The sequence below is a fragment of the Diceros bicornis genome, chromosome 4 (assembly GCF_020826845.1).
Source record: "Diceros bicornis minor isolate mBicDic1 chromosome 4, mDicBic1.mat.cur, whole genome shotgun sequence".
NCBI lineage: Eukaryota > Metazoa > Chordata > Mammalia > Perissodactyla > Rhinocerotidae > Diceros > Diceros bicornis.
Window position 1 is genome coordinate 62,577,897 of NC_080743.1, and position 18,696 is coordinate 62,596,592.

The 18,696-nt window shown below is 37.6% G+C and overlaps 1 protein-coding gene across 1 annotated transcript; it reads left to right on the forward strand.

Moving 5' to 3' along the window:
- Positions 1 to 1,175: 1,175 nt before the first annotated feature.
- On the forward strand, positions 1,176 to 13,656 carry LOC131401375 (T-cell surface glycoprotein CD1a-like). Its single transcript, XM_058536604.1, has 6 exons — positions 1,176 to 1,354; positions 1,703 to 1,969; positions 2,706 to 2,984; positions 3,206 to 3,484; positions 3,822 to 3,912; positions 13,482 to 13,656. Exons 1-6 carry the CDS (start codon positions 1,294 to 1,296, stop codon positions 13,654 to 13,656), a joined length of 1,152 nt encoding a protein of 383 aa, XP_058392587.1. The 5' UTR covers positions 1,176 to 1,293.
- The last annotated feature ends 5,040 nt before the right edge of the window (positions 13,657 to 18,696 follow it).

Sequence of the window (18,696 nt, forward strand, 5' to 3'; positions counted from 1 at the left end):
AGTAATAGGAGATTTACAGCAGGACTACCTGTATAAACTTCATGTTTATTAGCATGTGCTTTCATCCTAAATAAAACTGTGTAAGTTCCTCATTTCACCAAGTAGGGTTAGAAGGAACACATTCTGATGTCTTAAAAAAATTTTATGTTGAAAATCTCTATAATTTAAAAAAATAATTGTATGCCTGAATCAAATTCATTCAATGATTCAAAAATATTCATTGAGTGCCTACCACTTGCCAGGTGCTCTGTTAGATGTTGGGGATCCAGTACAATAGGGATATACTTCTAACACCCCCAGCCAAACACTGAAGTCAATATTATGAGTGGACAAAAATCAGTTAAGGGTCTCCACTTTAGAAATTATTGTTTTAAGCATGCTTATTTTTGTCTAGAGAATCTATACGTTATAGGAAAACTCAGCACATCAAGATTTATAGTTCTTGGTTTAAGTATATTTCTTTTCAAGTAGACTAAAAGTTCCTTGAATAAAGTGATCACATTGTCAACCACTGTATATTCATGAGTGTAGCAAGATGCTTGATCCAGCAGGTGCTAAGTGACTGGTCAGTGAATATATATCAATGCAAGCCAAGCAGAGGGCGTTTTTCCTTCCGTGTTTCACTGTCCCTGAGGTCTCTGTGATGGCTACTGGTTCTTCCCTAAGAATAATGAAGAATTGATGGCAATTTATACCGCTACACAAGGCAATCATAGGGATTCTGAAAAAGAAAATAAAGCAACCAATGAGAAGTCAGAGAAGTGAATGAGGTGGGGTGGGGGTGAGACGGGGAAGCGAATATTTGGGAAATATTCAACAGGACAAGAGAAGGACAGAGTGACAGAAGAGAGCAGGGCAGGAGATTAGGCATGGGAATGGGAAGCAACTTAGTTTTATGATTTTATTGTATGAGTGAGAAAGAAAATGCACTAGAGGTGCAGTGAATTCAATGCCACACAAGACTTGGTCCACAGCTATTGAATTAGGGGAAGGCGAACAGGATGGAAGCTGGTTCAAGGAGAGAAGCTGGAAGCCAGAGAGGAGAGTCAGAACTGGAGGGGCCATGAGTCTGAGTAGGCGGTCCAAAGAACTGGAAGGGAAATGATGGTCTGAATAGGTGGTCCAAGGTTTAGGAAAGGAGTAGATTTTCTTTGTTGTAGACAATAATTAAAGGAAAGGTTTTCTGTTGGAAGGAGAAGGAAGTCAGAATAGAGGTATTGTGGGATTGGTTTGCTTAGAACAGAAATCAAAGACCAAGTTTTCTGAGAGAAAGAAAGAACATCTGCAAATGAAATGCTGTTCCTGCAACTTCCATTGCTAGCAGTTCTCCTCCCAGCTAGTGACAGTAAAGATGGTAAGAACTCTGGCAACTGCCCAGTTGGGTGCAAGAGGGTCTGTGTGTGTGCGCATGTGTGTGTGTGTGTGTGTGTGTGTGTGTGTAGTGGGGTTTCCCCAGCATATACCTGGAGAGTGACAGTGTCGGCCTCATTCCATTCAGAGTATCCCTGACCAGGTCCCTGTGCTCTCCTGAAGGTTGAATATAAATCATGGGGCCCTGGGGGACAGAAAATGTCTCCTGAGATAACTATGGCTCCCCTTTCCTTCAGATTCTGAGTTTCCCCTACGTGGAAGCTTTCTTTCTCCATACTTTCTCCTTCTCAATGCCTTTTTTCTCCTCATCTTATCTGTTCTTTTGCCACAGAGTTTCAGGAGCCAGTCTCCTTCAAAATCATCCAGATCTCATCCTTTTACAACCATTCCCGGGTACAAAATCAAGGCTCAGGTTGGTTGGGTGAGTTGCAGACTCATGGGTGTGAGAGCAACTCTGGCACTATCTATTTCCTATGGCCATGGTCCAAGGGCAACTTCAGCAACAAAGAGATCATAGAACTGGAAAAATTATTTCGTATGTTCTCCGTTGGATTTCTTCAGGCATTTGACAACCATGCCAGTCAATGGAAGCTTGAATGTGAGTTTAGTACCCTCCACAGGGACTGGGGATATAGGTGGGAGGTGTGCCTGTCTCAACGAGTTTCTTATTCCTCTAGGAAACAGCTTCCCCTGACTTCTAAACCTTATCTCCCCCCATCATAAAACTGCAATTACACAGTTTTGGGCAGAGAGTATAATCCAGATCTTGATTCTTCAAATGCTTCAAGTCTTCTATTACTTAAAACTCCTCTCTCATTGACTGCAGGCTTGTGCCTTATTATCTTTCATTAGTGGTTTGCTGTGACCACCCCTTTCCCTGGGCTCCAACCAGATACCTTCAGCTTCCTCACTCTTTCATTGATTCAAAGAGTGATTTTTATCCCTCATTCCATCTCTTCAAGTGTGGTTTTCTCCCTCATTCCATCTCTTCAGAAATCTCTGTTGATACATTCATTGTAACCTGTTGCATTCCATTTACCCTAGTTATTATAATGCCAACACTCTCATACTCACTCCTAGTTTATTCTCTGCCCACACCATTCATGTTGCCTTCTTTGAACAATTTGCCTCTTTCAACGTGTCATTCCTCTCTTCCTCCACCTCCAACTACCAACAATTCCCCTTATTCTGATCCTCTGTTCAAACCAAACTTTGCTCCATTCCCTCAATCTCCTAAATTTCTCCCTTCTACTTCTATGATCTTTTGCTTCTGCTCATTTCGTTTTATCTTTTTTACTCCCTCTTTCCTCTAATTCACAACCCCTCTTCCCCAGATCCCTTTGAGGTGCAGATGGAAGGAGGCTGTGAGCTGTGCCATGGCAAAGCCTCAGTAGGCTTCATGAGGGTTGCTTATCAAGGATCAGATTTCCTGAGCTTCCAGAACAATTCATGGTTGCCATCTCCAAAGGGTGGAAGTAGGGCTCAGCATGTCTGCAGACTATTCAATTGGGACCAAATAACCCTGGAAATAATACAGAGGCTCCTCAGTGACACCTGCCCACGTTTCCTCTTGGGACTTCTTGATGCAGGAAAGGCAGATCTCCAGCGACAAGGTCAGTCCCCCACCTATCCTCCATGAATTCTCTATTTTAAAATCACACATTCTCACCATGCCATCTCTACTTTCCTAATAAGGAGCCAAGAGGGAGAGAAAATAATGGGTGACATATTGCTAGAGATGGGAAAGTTGTATCTATCTAAATTGATGTGAAGATCTGAACCTCTAAATATGTGGTAGAGTCCTCATCTGAATTATCTTTCCTGTCTTCTGCAGTAAGGCCAGATGCCTGGCTGTCCACCGGCCCCAGTCCAGGTCCTGGCCGTCTGATGCTGGTTTGTCATGTCTCTGGCTTCCACCCAAAGCCTATTTGGGTGATGTGGATTCGGGGTGAGCAGGAGCATCTGTGTACTCAGCGAGGTGATGTCTTGCCCAATGCGGATGGGACATGGTATCTTCGGAAGTCTTTAGATGTCGAGGCCACTGAGGTCGCTGGCCTGTCTTGCCATGTGAGGCACGGCAGTCTAGGAGGCCAGGATATCATCCTCTACTGGGGTAAGAAAGAACTAGTGCCCAAGCTGGGAATGGGAGTAGGTGGTCCTCAAGCAGACCAGGAGGGCCAGATGGAATTTGGGCTCTAGGGACTTCAGACCCAAAATAAATAAAATTAAGTATTCCAAGAAACAGAAGAATGGAAAACGAGGGACGTGCAGATATAGGAGGATGTTAAGGGTTAGACAAAGGATTTGTCTCTGAAGAGGGATGAGGTGAGAAATAGGAGGAAAGGAGATTGGTGAGGCAAACACTCAAATGAACAAAGGAAGACCAGGGAAATGCAGTAAAACAAAGGGTGGATTTTAAATGACACCCTTGTGTTCACCCAAATCCACAGAACATCGCAACTCCGTGGGCTTGATCTTCTTGGCAGTGCTAGTGCCCCTGGTGCTTCTGACAGGTCTTGCATTTTGGCTTAGGAAGTGCTGGTGAGTTCTTTGTATCCATCCTTGCTGCTCTTTTCCCCACTGAGCCACTTGTCTTTCCATCTTTTTTTGTTTTCTTTCTCCTCAGTTCTCCTCCTCCCAGTCTCCTTCCTTATTTCTCCTCACTTCTCACCTCCCCCTCATGCACAGTGACTTCCTTCTCTGTTCTTGTCAGGACACCCTATCAACCTGGAAGCACTCTCATTCCTTTGGAATGAGATCACAGCAGCCCAGGGACCCAGGACATATCTAAATGCAACATGGTAATGACTTCCATTCAACTCTTCCTGTATAACTCTGTTGTTGTTGTTTATTTCTGGTTAATGATTAGTTGTCGATATATTCTAAAGGTAATTTTACAAGATTTGTTGTTATGACTTGGGTTCTGAGAATTCAAAATTCAGATTTTAACTCTGAATAGATGAGGTCCTAGCAATCTCCACATATTCAAATATTATTGGAGCATCAGACCCATTTCAGATGTCACTTCTTCCAGATGGCCCTCCGTGATTTACAATGGAAGCAGTGTTTTCCTTGTTTGAAATCCCAGCACAGTTGAACTGTACTTTGCCAAATCTGCTCTTCACTTACTGCCCTGTGTTGCAGCTATTTAGATCCCTTTTCCCCTTATAATTTTGAAGCTTCTTGAGAGAAAGCTTACATTTTTTAATATTTGTATCATTGGCGAAGTGTCTTACCTGCATGTAATATGTTCTCAATAAAAATGTGAGTTGAAGTTACACCAAATTTATAGTCTTTTCTTGCTCTTTTCCTTCCTGACATGTTTATAGTAGTGAGACATTTGATGCTCATCTTGTTAAAAGTCTTCTCATTTGGCCAAAAGATTTGCACTTTCCTAGTTCCTTGGTGACTTCTCTGAGCTCCTGAGGAGAAACAGAATGTTGCCTCTGGCCATTCTTATTATTTAACTATAAGAGACCTATTTGAGTGAAACCATTGCTCCAAGTATTGCAAACAAAAAGAGGAAGGCGGCATTTATGCCATTGGTATCCAGTGTGGTTCCAGAACACGCAGCAGAGTTAATATCTTAGAGCTTGTTAGAAATATAGAATCTTGGGTCTCGGACTTAATCATGCTTTGCATTTATCAAATCAGTAGAGGATTCATAGGTGTATCAAAATTTGAGAATCACTGATATAGGTGATGCCTGAGAGGTAGTAGTACAAGTGTGCTACTGAAGAGAAAAGAAGATGGGTAAGAAAAGAGAACAAGAGTGTTGGTCCTCAGGATTGATGTGAGATCAAGGCAAGGAGATTACCTACAGTACATTCTCGCTACTCATGGCTGTTATGTTAAAGTCACTGTGAACACTGAGTTAGTAAATATTGAGCTATTACTCCTATGAGACATATACAATTAGGTTCCTGTGAGCCTCTGGTCACAACATTTGTGTCAACCGATGAATACATAGCCTTGTTTTATGTATATTTCTGTTTAAAGACACCTTGTTTAATACATATATATTTCCGAATAATTTATGTATTTTATGCAGTATTTCTTTTTAATAAAACATAAGCCTAGAAGTGTTTAACATTTTCCACACCCTGGGTAATGTGATAGTAAAATTCTTGGGCTTTCATCCACACAGCTCTGCTGTCTACTCTACCTTTAAAACAAACAAACAAACAAACAGAAAGCAGTCATCATCTCATGAATCCACAAATCTAGCTCCCTTTCCATCTTTCCATAGCTTCATCATAGCATTATAGATATTACTTTAGCACTCTTTGGGTGATTCCATATACAGATCAGTGAATTTCTTCTTTCTTTTTCTGGAGTTACTGCATTGTTAATCCATTAACACTGAACTCATGGCCTATAAAACTATCACTCGTGCCTGAATAAAGCTTATCTCTGTGTGAATTTTCTCCATAAGGCATATCACAGCCTTCTCCTACTTAGGAACACTAGACAGCACTTCAGCACTATGCTTTAGGGCCATTTTAAACAGCAAAATAACTAACCAAGAGCACAAAAAAGCAGAAAATGTGGCAGTAAAGAGACAGTGAAAAGGACACTTGTTTACAGTGTGAGAGCTGAAACAAGGAGACAGAGTGTCACCTGGTTTGACCTCAGCTGGAAACATATGAGGAAGGTGATACAGTTTGTGCCAGTCTGTGCTCATCTGTGAGTGACTGATAGTGTTGTGAGTATTGAATTGGGAGTTACACAATTTTAACAAGTAGGCTAATTAGCAAATATATAAATCATGTCTAATGAAGATTGATTTTTTACTACTAATGACCTTGAATAAAAGTGTGATTTGAGATATCCACGAGTAGACTTCAATTATTTTAGGATTCATTAATTAATTCAATAAATAATTCTTAAGCTCTTACCATGCAGCAGGGACGCAATGAGTGTAAAGTAGTGAGGGAGAGAAAGATCATCACTCTCTTCTGAGCTTGGAAAATTTGCCTTCCTAATTTGATTCTATAGTTTACTGCTTTCATTGTTGTTTCTACCTTAGATTCTTAGTATAGCAATTTCTTTGAGTTGAGCTAGGGGAAAGGAACTTCACTGTAATTTGTTTAAGGAGCTGAGATGGGGGTCTAGGGTAAAGAAAACATCTAGAGGGACCGGTCCAAGTGCTGGTCATAAAAGCTGAACATGTGGAAATTTTTGGAAAATAGAGTTGAGATGAGAGAGGCAGAAAATGTGAAAACTATGGGACAGAGGAGAGCAAACAGTGGGCCCACCACAGTCTTCCTGCTTGGATTAAACTGGTTGGTTGCTTCTCTAGGCTCTCTCTTGTCACCCTTGCATAGCAGCCATGTGATTTTTGTTGGTTGACTCCATCCTCATCTGTAGACCTGGACTCTGATCAGCCTAAAGCAATCATGAGAAAGCATCCTTGATGAAGTGATAGGCTAAAGGATGAATAGATAATCAATAATTTAAGCCAAATCTTGATATAGATCCCACTTATCCTTGCTCAGTGATGGCTTAGGGCTAGGTATCTGCTCTAAGGTGGCAGAAGTTTGTTTATATGAAGCCTCGTTCTTGTGTTTGAATGTAGGGGAAGGAGATGCTCTCTCTTGTCCTGGATCTTATGGTATGGGGTACAAACCATGAAATTCTGTGGCAAAGACAGTTAAATAGTCAAAATGCAAGACATTTTCTGTGACTTTCTTCCTGACACAATCAGTTTGTTCTTTCATCCGTTCATTCATTCATCATATATTTAGCATTTCCTATTTGTATGGTAAACATAGTCACTGAGCTTGGTTCCAAATATATGAGAAGCAGCTCTGTTTCCAAGTATTTAAAATACAATGAGTAATCTCTTCTTCCAAGCTCATTCCTTTTTTTATGTCTATGTTTACTCACGAAGAGTCAAGCTTCAGAGTTCTTTGTAGCCTTTCTTACCCAGCTTTTCTGTTTACTAAGTTATTCTCTATAAGATCTCTGAAAATTATTTCTTCCTTTCTCTATTGGTAGGTTTAACAACCTCAACATAGGATAATTAAGGGCTTTACTCTCTCCTAGTATCCATTCCTGTTGGTTTCCTCAACAAACACTCTGCCTCATCCACAGTGGGCTCATGTTCAGGGGATAGAAATTTCAGCTACCGAGAATCTCCTCAAGAAAGGATGTAGACACTAGTATAAAATGTGAGACAGCTTTGTAACTGGACTTGAAGAAAATAGAAGCTGAAATATAAGCTTCTTGGGATTTCACAATTGGAAGAAGTTGGCTGTATTGTCAGAATTAGTAGGCCGACCAGGAAAGTGGGTAAGTGAGTTTATGACAAAGCCCCTCCATTTGTAAGAACATGTAAGATGCTGAGTATTGGGCCCACCTGTGTCCCATCTTCTGATTATTTGTATAAAATACTTTGATCAACTTAAAAGATGATAATTTAAGTGTGAAATTGTGTTGAACAGTAAAAGAGTGTAACTTAGTTTTTGATGTTTTTCTAACTTATTAATTAGATTTTAATTTTGTCTAAACTTTTTAACGGTATGTAGGAATTTTTTTTTAAGGAAATCCAGACATATAACCAGATAACTATAGTCAACTTTGTAAATGAGAGAGGATGTAACACCTCTTGCATCATCACATTTATAAATATTTATATTTACTACTTATAATCATTTAATTATGAATTCTTTAATTATTATTTTAGTTGTTAATAGTCATCTTTAAAAAATTCCTTTTCTTATTCACACATGAGAAGTTTAACTGACCCAGTTAGCAGCAGGCTGGAAGTCTATAGGAAATTTCTCAATTATAGAAAGAAGGATTAAAAGAGAACTTGTGTGTGCAGGGCTACACCATACAGGGAAAAACAAGGGAGGGGAAATTTCTTCTTCAAAGAGACCTGGCTACATCTACTCACAAACATATTTTTCATCACAGGCAGGAGTAAGAGAATAGGAAGAATTTTAGCAAGAACAAAGGAAAAACCAATCTATATCACGTATCAAGAAAATTAGTATTAGCCATTCTTGCTTTGAAATTCATTTTCTGTGTGATGTTAGTTTTGGGGCTAGAAACATTCGCTGATGAATTCGATAATTGACGCGGTCTATAATTTTGTGAAATGATTTATTTATGCTATGTTCCATTTTCCGTGGTGATTTGTAAATTCAGTACCTCAGTATTTAAAACGGGAAGCAGATATGGACTGTGAACAAAGTATGTATCTGCACTCACACATTTCTGCTTTTGTTTAATTTTAATTTTTCTGAGATTTTTAAACAATGGTCACTAAGGATTAGCTTTTTTACCATGCATTGTTTTTACACAGGTGAGCACATATTGTCTTTTTCCAGTTTATGAGTGATTCTAAAATGACATATATAGGGAAATTTAGAGCTTTAAAGCATGTATTTGTAAACAAGACAGGAAGCTAGAAAAAGAACAACAAAATTAACAAAAATATAGAAGTTAGAAAATTAATTTAAAAGTGCTAAAATTTAAAAAAAATCAAAACAAGAAACTGATAAAGTTGACTGACAACACTAAAGCCTGGCTTTTTAGAAAATTTATAAAAATACAAAAACCTGTCTTAAACTGATTAAAAGATTAATATTATTAGAAAAGTAGACATATTACAGATAAGCAATGTACAATTAAAATAAGAAAATACCATGTATAATTAATATGAACATTTTTGTTATAGGTACAATTTTAGTTAAAAAATCCTAGGAGAGGGATAAAATCTGAATTTATAAGTAATTTTTAAGAGAAATGAACAAGTAGTCAAAGTTTTTACGAGTTGCACAAAGTCCTAGGTCCAGACTACATGGAGCAGCAGGTAATCATATTTCATATACTTTGTTCCAGGTAGAGGAAGAGATGGAACATAATCCTAACTAACTTTGAAGCAAAATTTTTATGACATCAAAATCAGCAAGAATTCTTCCAGAAAAAAACAATACAAATATTAAAATAGTGATTATCAAGTAATCTCATTTATGTGTCTTTACTCATAAATTATGTACATAGATTCAAATAAAATATTTACAAACAAAATCAGCACCAAGTGAACTGCGATTTTATCTATACAATGCAAGGAATGTTTACTATTAACAATCTCTTAATAGAATCACTTACTTCAACCAATTAAGGATTAAAACCATACAATCATCTCCAGAATTACAGGAAAAGCATTTGATGTATTTAAATGTCCATTTTGATAAAATATTAACAACCTAGAATAGAAGGAAACTTCCACTACCAACAAACAACCTACATGAGATATATTTAATTTTGAAGCTTTAAAGTATTCCAGTGAAAATCAAGAACAACATTTCTGTCTACTATAGTCATCACTCTTCAGTAGAACACTAAAAGTCCTAATTAATCCAGTAAGGCAAGAAAAATAAGGAGGTATGAAAATAGTTATTAAAGAAAAATTTACCATTATTTGCAGCTTATGTGATTATATATAAAATAATTTGCAAAATATTAGGAATAATCAGAGAGCTCAGGAACTTATCCGGTTGTAAATTTAACATATAAATAAAAGTGTAAGGATTCCAGAGGAATAGGTATTTTTTTCAGATGATATGATTTCTACCTACAAAACTAATAAAATAAAAAGCAAACCATTAGATCTATCATTAAAATTTAGGAAGTTATCTAGACACATACTAAGTATTAAAATATCAACAACCTTTTTTTTCACAAAAAATAAACAAATAAAAGAAAATAAGATACTATTTATAATAGCAACAAAGTCCATAAAATTGTTAAAAACTAGCTGAAGAAAGAATATACAAGAATTCTACAGAGAACTTCTGAATAGTATTAAAGATCATAAAAATATTTCTGACAAATTGGATTTGTATGGAAGGAGTTCTTATAAAAAATTATAGTTTTTAAAAATTATTCTATAATTTCAGTAAATTCCTAATTGAAATTCCAGCTGGTTTTTGGAGGTACTTAGTAAATATTTTTTATATTATCTGGAAGAATAAATGACTACGAATATCTAAATCATTTTTGAAAAAGATGAGAAAAGGTTTACTCACGATGGAATAAAGTCCTAAATGCAAAAATTAATACTACAAAGTTAGCAGCATATAATACAGCAAATATCTTTATGACCCATTAGTGAGGAATTATTTCTTAAACTAAATTCCAAATTTGGAAATTCTAGAGGATTGGGAAGAAAAGGCCCATAGTGGTTCCTGCCCCCCACTCTTCATACATCCATACACAGTTCCAGTTACACAGTGGGCCTCTGAGGGTGATGGTACCTCTCACTACCTGCCTTGACCCTTATGGGCTCAGCCCCTCCCAGGGTCCTGTAACTAAGTCAGTTCCTGCAGGGACAGGGGTCCTGGATTCTCTACCCCATGGAGGAAAAGCATGGGCATGTCCAGGTTGCAAGGGGAGCATAGATTGTTCCATTGTTTTGCATATTGTTGCTTCTGAACCACAAACTGTATAAAATTGATAGTTTTTTGCAAAAAAAGTATTAAAGTAAGCTAAAAGTAAAAATTGTTAAATTTTGCTTTATAAAATTAAGACTTTCTCTTCAATAAAGTACACACTGAACAAAATTAATGAGTGAAAAATTGAGAGAAGTATTTGAAATTCTAAAAATAAAATGTGTACATGTATTTTATACATATATACACAGAGGAATATGGGAAGGTTTAAAGAGTGCTGAATGAAATACATTAACAAATGAAGCATACATATAATGTTTTTTTTGAAATTGAAGTTGTATCAAACTCATTGGTAATTAGAGAAATGCAAATTAAGACAAGATCTCATTTTATATCCCCAAATTGGCAAAATCAGAAAGTTGTAGAAGCTCAGTGTTTGCAGGGATGTAGGATAGGTGGCAATTCCCATGCATTGAGGGTGGTGAATTAATTCTGGAGAGTCTGCAGCAGTATTTTGTCTAATGATGTACATATTGACCCTGCAATCCCACTTCTGAATATGCATAATAGAAAATATTTACCCAGCTCCAGAGGGAACATATATAAAGATGTTTATCACAGCATTTTTCACAATAGTGAGGTGTTGGAAGCATACTAGATGTTCATCTCTATGTGACTACATAAGTAAAATGTGGTAGATGCACACTATGGGATTCTACGCATCAGGTAGAAACAACAGACTAGACAGAGTAACATGGAAGGTCTTTAAAAGAGTGCTGAATGAAATACATCAATAAAGGAAGCATATGGTGTAATACCTTTTGTGGACATTAAAGTTGTACACATCAAACAACGGAACATTTTATAACAGCACGTAGAAACAGAAGGATAACACATTAATACATTAGAATGTGGTGAAAAGAAGGAAATAGGGATAAATAAATAAATAAAAGAGCTTACAGAGGAGGTCTGTTTGGACCAAATAATATCCATGAGCTTTTAAATAGAGGAGAAAAATTAACTCAACAAGCTTCACATAAGATTCCAAAGGCAAAACACAACACAACAAAGCAAAAATTGGGAAATATTTAATGATGCTCTATGGAACAGAAACTGAATGGGGATAATGATTGCACTATGGGAAGTATCTTCTCGGGGAAAAAACATAAAAATATATAATATTTTATAAAATACTTATATTTGTAAGAACAGTATCAAAATATCTGCAACATCAAAACCCTCTGGTTGAAAATATCTGGGTTTTATAGTCATCAAAAGCTACAGATTGGGTTAAATGTCTACATTTTACCACTGGGTGACAGTAGAGATTAAAAGAAAGTTTCAGTGTCCTAGTTATTATTAAAAAATTAGACATCCCCCATATCCTCAAGCAGCTTACAAACCCATGCTTAAATTCATAATAACTTGTTAGCTCTAAAAATAATTGAAAATGACTTATAAAAATATGCACCTAAAATTTAAAATGTACCAGTAGTAATATAGGAATAGAATCCAAGAGAATGTCTGGCCAGTAAAATATGATGAAGCTGAGAATGGAGTAAATTTTAAAAAGTGTCATGATACCCTATACACTGGCTATATGTGGCCTGTAAATTATTAGAGGACTATAAGATGATTATGAAGACAGAATTAATTACATATTCACAGTGTCTAGAAGATATACGCAAATAAGTAGCTCAGGAAAAGAATATCTATTCCTGGTCCTGAGGCCACAAAGAAATTGTCTTAGCTCTTATAAAGAAGTAACTATTTGGTTCAGTGAACAATGTTCTCAAAAAAGTTCATTCATTAAATTTTACAAGTTTCAGAGGCCTATTTGTTTTAAGTCTCTTAAAGTAAGGTGATGACATCTGCCTAAAGTGAAAAATGGGGACAATAACTCCACAACACAACATGTTCTGGTCCAGGTGTGCAGCTCTCTGATGCTCTGGTAAACTCAAGGATAGATTTTACATTATCTATAGGAATGAACAGACTCTAAGTCTCTCATAAATATTGTTTATGTTTAACAAATATAATTATTTTTGAGCAGCAGTGACTTTTACCTTATGTACTCTAATATATGCCTTATGTACAACAGTTTTACATTATCTGTTAAATGCAGAGCAGTAACTTTAATAATCAGTTGACCTCTGGGTGGAATTGTCACCTGGAAATTTCTTGTGGCTCCTGGAGATCTACTCAAGAACCGTTGCTTGAATCTCCGTTTTGCTGCCAAGAGGCTAGTAACACCCACAGAGAGTATCAGGAGTCTTCCTAAGATATAATTTCTGTTCTATTCTTGGACAGATGCACTTTTTGGCCTCCCTACAACTTCCCCCATCCCCAATGCACAACCAATTCTATCTCAGGGAGAATGTCAGATTTGACTTTAGACAGGAAAACATTTAAAACAAGTATGAGCCCTAATTTTCATACAAAGTGTCCTGAGAAAAGCACCTATGGTCTTTGAGCTTTTGAACAATGTTATTTCCATGTTACCTATTTAAGTGAAACTGGTACCAGCTATATACCTATATAGCTAAATGGATAGATGAATTGTCAAATGGCATTATATAACTGGTTGTCATCCGGAATCTATTTTCCACTTCCTCTAGAAGAAATCAACCCCCTAATTATTGCTGGGCAAAATAAAGCTACATCTCTTAGGCACTCTTTTAGCTGGTTGTGGTCGTATGACTGCAGTCTGGCCAATGAAGTGTACAACTTCTGCAAAGTTGATCTGAAGCAGTGTGAGGTAGATGTTTGCAGCTTCCTCATAGCTCCTTATTGCCAGCAAAAATGTGGATTTGATGGAAGGACCTCTGGCAACCATCTCAGAGTATGGGATGGCCTTTGGAATGAGGACCAAGCATGCTAAAGATCAAAATAAAACAAAGCAAAACAAAAAATATTAAAAAAAAAAAGAGGAAACTAGAACCAAGTTCTTGACCAATGGAATGCTAAACAACCACGAATTGCCTACTTTTTTAAAGATATTGTGCATTTGAATTTTCTGACACTTGAAACCAACTTGATCCTAATGAATTCAGGTTGTTGACTGAATATTACTTAAAGGTTGATAGTTTTAATTCATGAAATATTTACCTGTAGTTCTTTATTTTTCTCACTGTAATGACCTGTGTGGGTTATATATTTTTTGCTAAGGCTAAATCAAATTTTTGACAATGACACCTATGTTATATCTATATAAATTCATTATTATGGGTATATTTTCTAAAGCAAGATAGAAAATGAAATCAGCCATTCCAAAATTTATATGGAAAGAAATATGTTAGAAATCAGAGTGAACCTCTGGGAAAATGGTAGAGTGAAATATTTCATAACACATTTTACTGAGATAAATCCAAAGTAGAAAATATAACTACCTATGTTGAATCTAGGGAAGAGTTTAAGCTTAAAATAATAAACAAGGAAGTTATAATCAAAGTTGGAATAATTTTTAGTATACATTTTCACTAATTTTGACAAGATGAAAGGTTGATGGCCGTAATTTAGGAAAACAAATTCATTTCAGTGGACAATTAACAAAGGGACTACTGGGGCCTTTGAAAGAAGACAGCTATGGAGAAAAAATATTGTGGAAAAGGAGGGTAACACTGTGTGAGAATCTTTTGGTAGAGCCAAAGCAAATGGCCTTCAGCTTTAGAAATTAGGGCATGACAACATCAGTTTTGACATTGCTGGTGTGCATTACCCTATATAGTTCAACATGACTGGTTTTTATATGCTGTACAGTGGTCTCTTTATCTTTGTGGCCTAGACAGGTAATGGTAGGAATTTGCATCTAGTGTCCATTTGAGGTTTTTACTGTGTCAGATTGCTGCTGTTTAGGATGGATTTGTCCAAGTGTAGTGTCTGTTTATATATAGAGATGTGTCAGGTCAGTTTCTGATGAAACAGATTCAGATAGACATCTACATGTAGAACATTTATTAGGGAGTGCTCTCAATAACAACACATATAAAAGAGTGAGGAAAGCAGAACTGAGCTGACAGAGTCGGTGAACTGTGATGTAGTAGCAGCAGATGATTTAATCAAGCTCACAGAGAGTTCTGGAGCTAGGATGACCCTTCAGACATTTCCTACAACAGGTAATGGGGCAGTACCTTTTTACTCCAACATTTGATGTGTGCTCTCCCGAGGGAAGGGACATTCCCTTGGACAAAGCAACCCTTTTCCACTGAAGGCAATTCCTGGAGAGGGACATACTTGAGAGCAGTAAGCAGCCAATAACCCCCTAAGCTGAGGGAATGAGCATATTTGTTTTGAAGGGAGTATAATTGGATTGGCTACAGTGTCCAATAGAGCAAGAGTGTATTCTTATGGAAGTAGAGATTAACTTGCTGGGCCTTAAATAAATTCACAAGCCTCACAAATAAAGTTAATATTGAAAACACAGATTTGCCAAAACAAATCTTGGGCAATGTGCATGAGATTCTATAAGCGCTGACCTTCAATTAGGCTGACTCAACAAAAATGGCTGGGGCAAAGATCCTGTTAAAGGAATCAGAGAGCTCTTAGATAAGGATTATTTTAAAACACTAGGCATAAAAACAGTTAGTGTCAGTTTTTGCCTTGGCTTTCAGTCTAGACTACTTGTGTAGCCTAGATGAGATGCCCCAAATTTGGTTCCTCTCCTATATTATTTTGAACTGGCTTCATGGTCAAGAAGGAGACCTATGAAGAAACTAACCTTGTATTCATGTGGCTTGTACACAGGCTCAGGAATCACCTCCCACTATGTAGTCTCAACTTGTCTACACCAGCTCTGTTGCCCAGATTACTGAGACACAAATTGTGGTTTCACTCAGGGAAGGATGGTAAGTTTAATTAATAAACAATTAAAAAAAGAAACAGGAGACCTTCTCTAGACTACCTAATTTGGACCAACTCTCTTGTCAAGGACAAATAGAAAAAGCAAGAGACATATGAAAAAAAGCTGCCTCAAGGCATTGAAGAAACAACAAAGGAGAGACAAGTTCCTGGGTCAGTATCTGGGAGAAGACAGAAACTCACAGAGGTAAGCTCTGCATTTGGGGCTGTTTTTCCCCTAGGGGCATCCGCTGATTCCATGAGAGGCAGCTAAAGAGACTGAGAAGCTCAGCAAAGCCTTCAGCAGCCTCATAAATCTTCAAAGATATCATTGGAGCTTGAATTTTGTTTCGTGACACTAAAGGGCTGAATCCTAGGAGTAAGTATGAAGTTAAAGGAGAGTAACCTTTGCAGAGACTGTAACTAAATTTCAAATTTTCTTAATATCTGAAATCAATAAGGTAATTTTGTATTGTCAATTCACTTAAATGGTTCTGGAGGAAGATAACATTATCTTAAGCCCCAAATCATTTCTATATTTTTAAATATAAATGATCAACATTCAAAAACAAAAACAAAGACAAAAACAAAACATAACACCACCCAGAAACATAAAGAGGCAAGATAAAATGAAGAACAATTTACAAAAAAGGACAACAGAGAACAGAAACAGACTTACCAGGGTCCTAGATAATGGAGTTAGGTAGAGACTTTTAAATAAGTAGGCTTAGCATGCTCAAGGAGATTAAAAACAAGATTGAGAATTTTGTCAGGGAAGTGGAAGCTCTAAAGGAAGAACAAATAGGGACAGTGACATCAGCATCATGGCAGAGTGAGTTGTTCCCTTTGTCTCTCTCCTCTAAGTTACAATGAATCAGACAGCCATTGACCAACAGAGGATCCCTACACAGCACAACAGGATGCATAAGAGATCCAGGCATCTATACAAGTGAAGGTGGGTGGACTGGACTCTAGGAGGCAGTGGAACTAGGGAAGCAGTCTCCTGCCACAGCAGTGATCCAGGGTATGCATCCCCACACTGGCCTGCACACTTGGTAGAAAATAGGCATGGCTTTCTCCCTGCCCATCACCCTGCAGATTCATCCCACTTAGCCATAAGAAGTTCTGGCAGAGGCTCCAAAGGCAGGTTGGTTTGCTCTCTGCTCATCTCCTAGTGGACTTAGCCTCTCCAATCCGTGAGTGGACCCAGCAGGGGCAGAGAGTCCAGGTTGGATTGCTTCCTGCCTGTCTCCCAGAAGATTTAGCAAGATGCCACCTCCCTATCCCCTGGCAGTGGCCAGGTCTTTCCAACAATGGGGATAGTATATAAAACTCAAATTCAGCTGGGGTGGGGCACTCTAATCTGAGTTTTCAAAACACACCAGCTAGCACCAGAGATGAGTGTCTGCACAGTGAGCAACAGCAAAAACTTCTCCCTGCTTAGCCATGCTCCCCCCAGCAGTGGCAGGTGGAGCCTGTGACCAAAGGCTTCAGGGACCACAACAGAACTGATGACTCAGCCCCCAGTGATCACATCCCTGACACCAGCTCCATCAGCAGTGGGGGCTGCATAAAATTCCCCAGGTCCCTGGGTCTCCAGAAGCAAAAGTGACATCTGTAAACCCAGAACCACAGGCAGTGGTGAAACCAGTATCCAGACAACCAAGGAGCAGCAGCACAGGTGGTGCACAGGGCAACAACAATCAAGCCCATGGAGAACTCATGGAGAGGCAGGGGAGGAACATTAGACCCAGGTAAGCCCAGAAGCAGTAGAAGTGCTCACAGCCTGGTGACAACAGTGGTGACACTTGAGACTAAAGTGAAGGCACTAGCAACCCCAGAGACACAAGCGGCAAAACAAGGGCACTGACATTGCCCCTGGTAGAGGCAGTGGAGGGTGGGAAGTGCAGGCTTTCAAATATAACCAGAACCAAAGTACAGAACCAAAGTAACCAAAGACACACCCAAATAAGAAAGGTGGTTACTACCACAAATGCACTGGCAAAGAATCAAATCATCAAACACCATGAAGAACTACAGTAATATGGCAGAACAGAAAGAGAATGACAGCTCTCCATAAATCAAACTTGAAGTTACAGAAGATTACAATATGACTGAGAGAGAATTCAAAATAGCTGTCATAAAGAAACTCAATGAGTTATAAGAAAATTCAGAAAGATAATTTGATGAGCTCAGGAATAAAATTAATGAGCAGAAAGAGTACTTCACCAAAGAGATTGAAACTCTAAAAAAAAAAAAAAAAAAAAAAAAAAAACAGAAATTCTGGGGATGAAGAACACAATTAATGAGATGAAAAAATAATGTAGAGAACATTAAAATAGAGCAGACCATAAGGACTAGAGAATTAGTGAGCCTGAGGTTGGAAATCTAGAAATGAGTCAGGTGGAGGAGTAGAGAGAACTAAAATTTTTAAAAAATGAAGAAATTTTCATTGAGAAATATCCAACTCAATTACAAAAAGTAACATAAGTATTATAGATATCCCAGAAGAAGAAGAGAGGAAGAAAGAAGCAGAGAGCATATTCAAAGAAATAATAGCTGAGAACTTCCTAAATCTGGTGAAGGAACTAGATATGGAAGTACATAAATCTAACAAAACTCCTAATTTCCTCAATGCAAAAAGACCTTCTCCAAGGCGTATAATATTAAAAATGTCAAAGGTCAATTAAAAATAAATAATATTAAGGGCAGCAAGGCACAACAAAATAAACTACAAAGGAATCCCCATCAGGCTTTCAGCAGAAATCCAACAGGCTAGGAGAGAGTGGAATGATACATTCAAAATTCTGAAAGACAAACACTATCAGCTAGTGAAATTATCCTTCAGATATGACAGAGAAATAAAAGCTTTCCCAGAAAAACAAAAGCTGATGGAGTTCATCACCACTACACCTTCCTTACAAGATACACTGAAAGGAGCCCTGCTATGTGAAACTAAAAACCAAAGGTTTATAAAACCTTGAGCAAGGAAATAAACAGACAAACAGAATCAGAAAATTGCAGCTCTATAGCAGAATAGGTTAGTAAACATTTAATTAAAAGATGAAAAATAAAGGGGAAGAAA

Excerpts from the sequence above, each read along its gene's own strand:
- LOC131401375 (XM_058536604.1), top strand. The coding sequence starts at position 1,294 with ATGCTGTTCCTGCAACTTCCATTGCTAGCAGTTCTCCTCCCAGCTAGT. Across the intron at positions 1,355-1,702 it reads AGCTAGTGACAGTAAAGATG|AGTTTCAGGAGCCAGTCTCC; the intron begins GTAAGAACTCTG and ends CTTTTGCCACAG. Across the intron at positions 2,985-3,205 it reads GGCAGATCTCCAGCGACAAG|TAAGGCCAGATGCCTGGCTG; the intron begins GTCAGTCCCCCA and ends TGTCTTCTGCAG.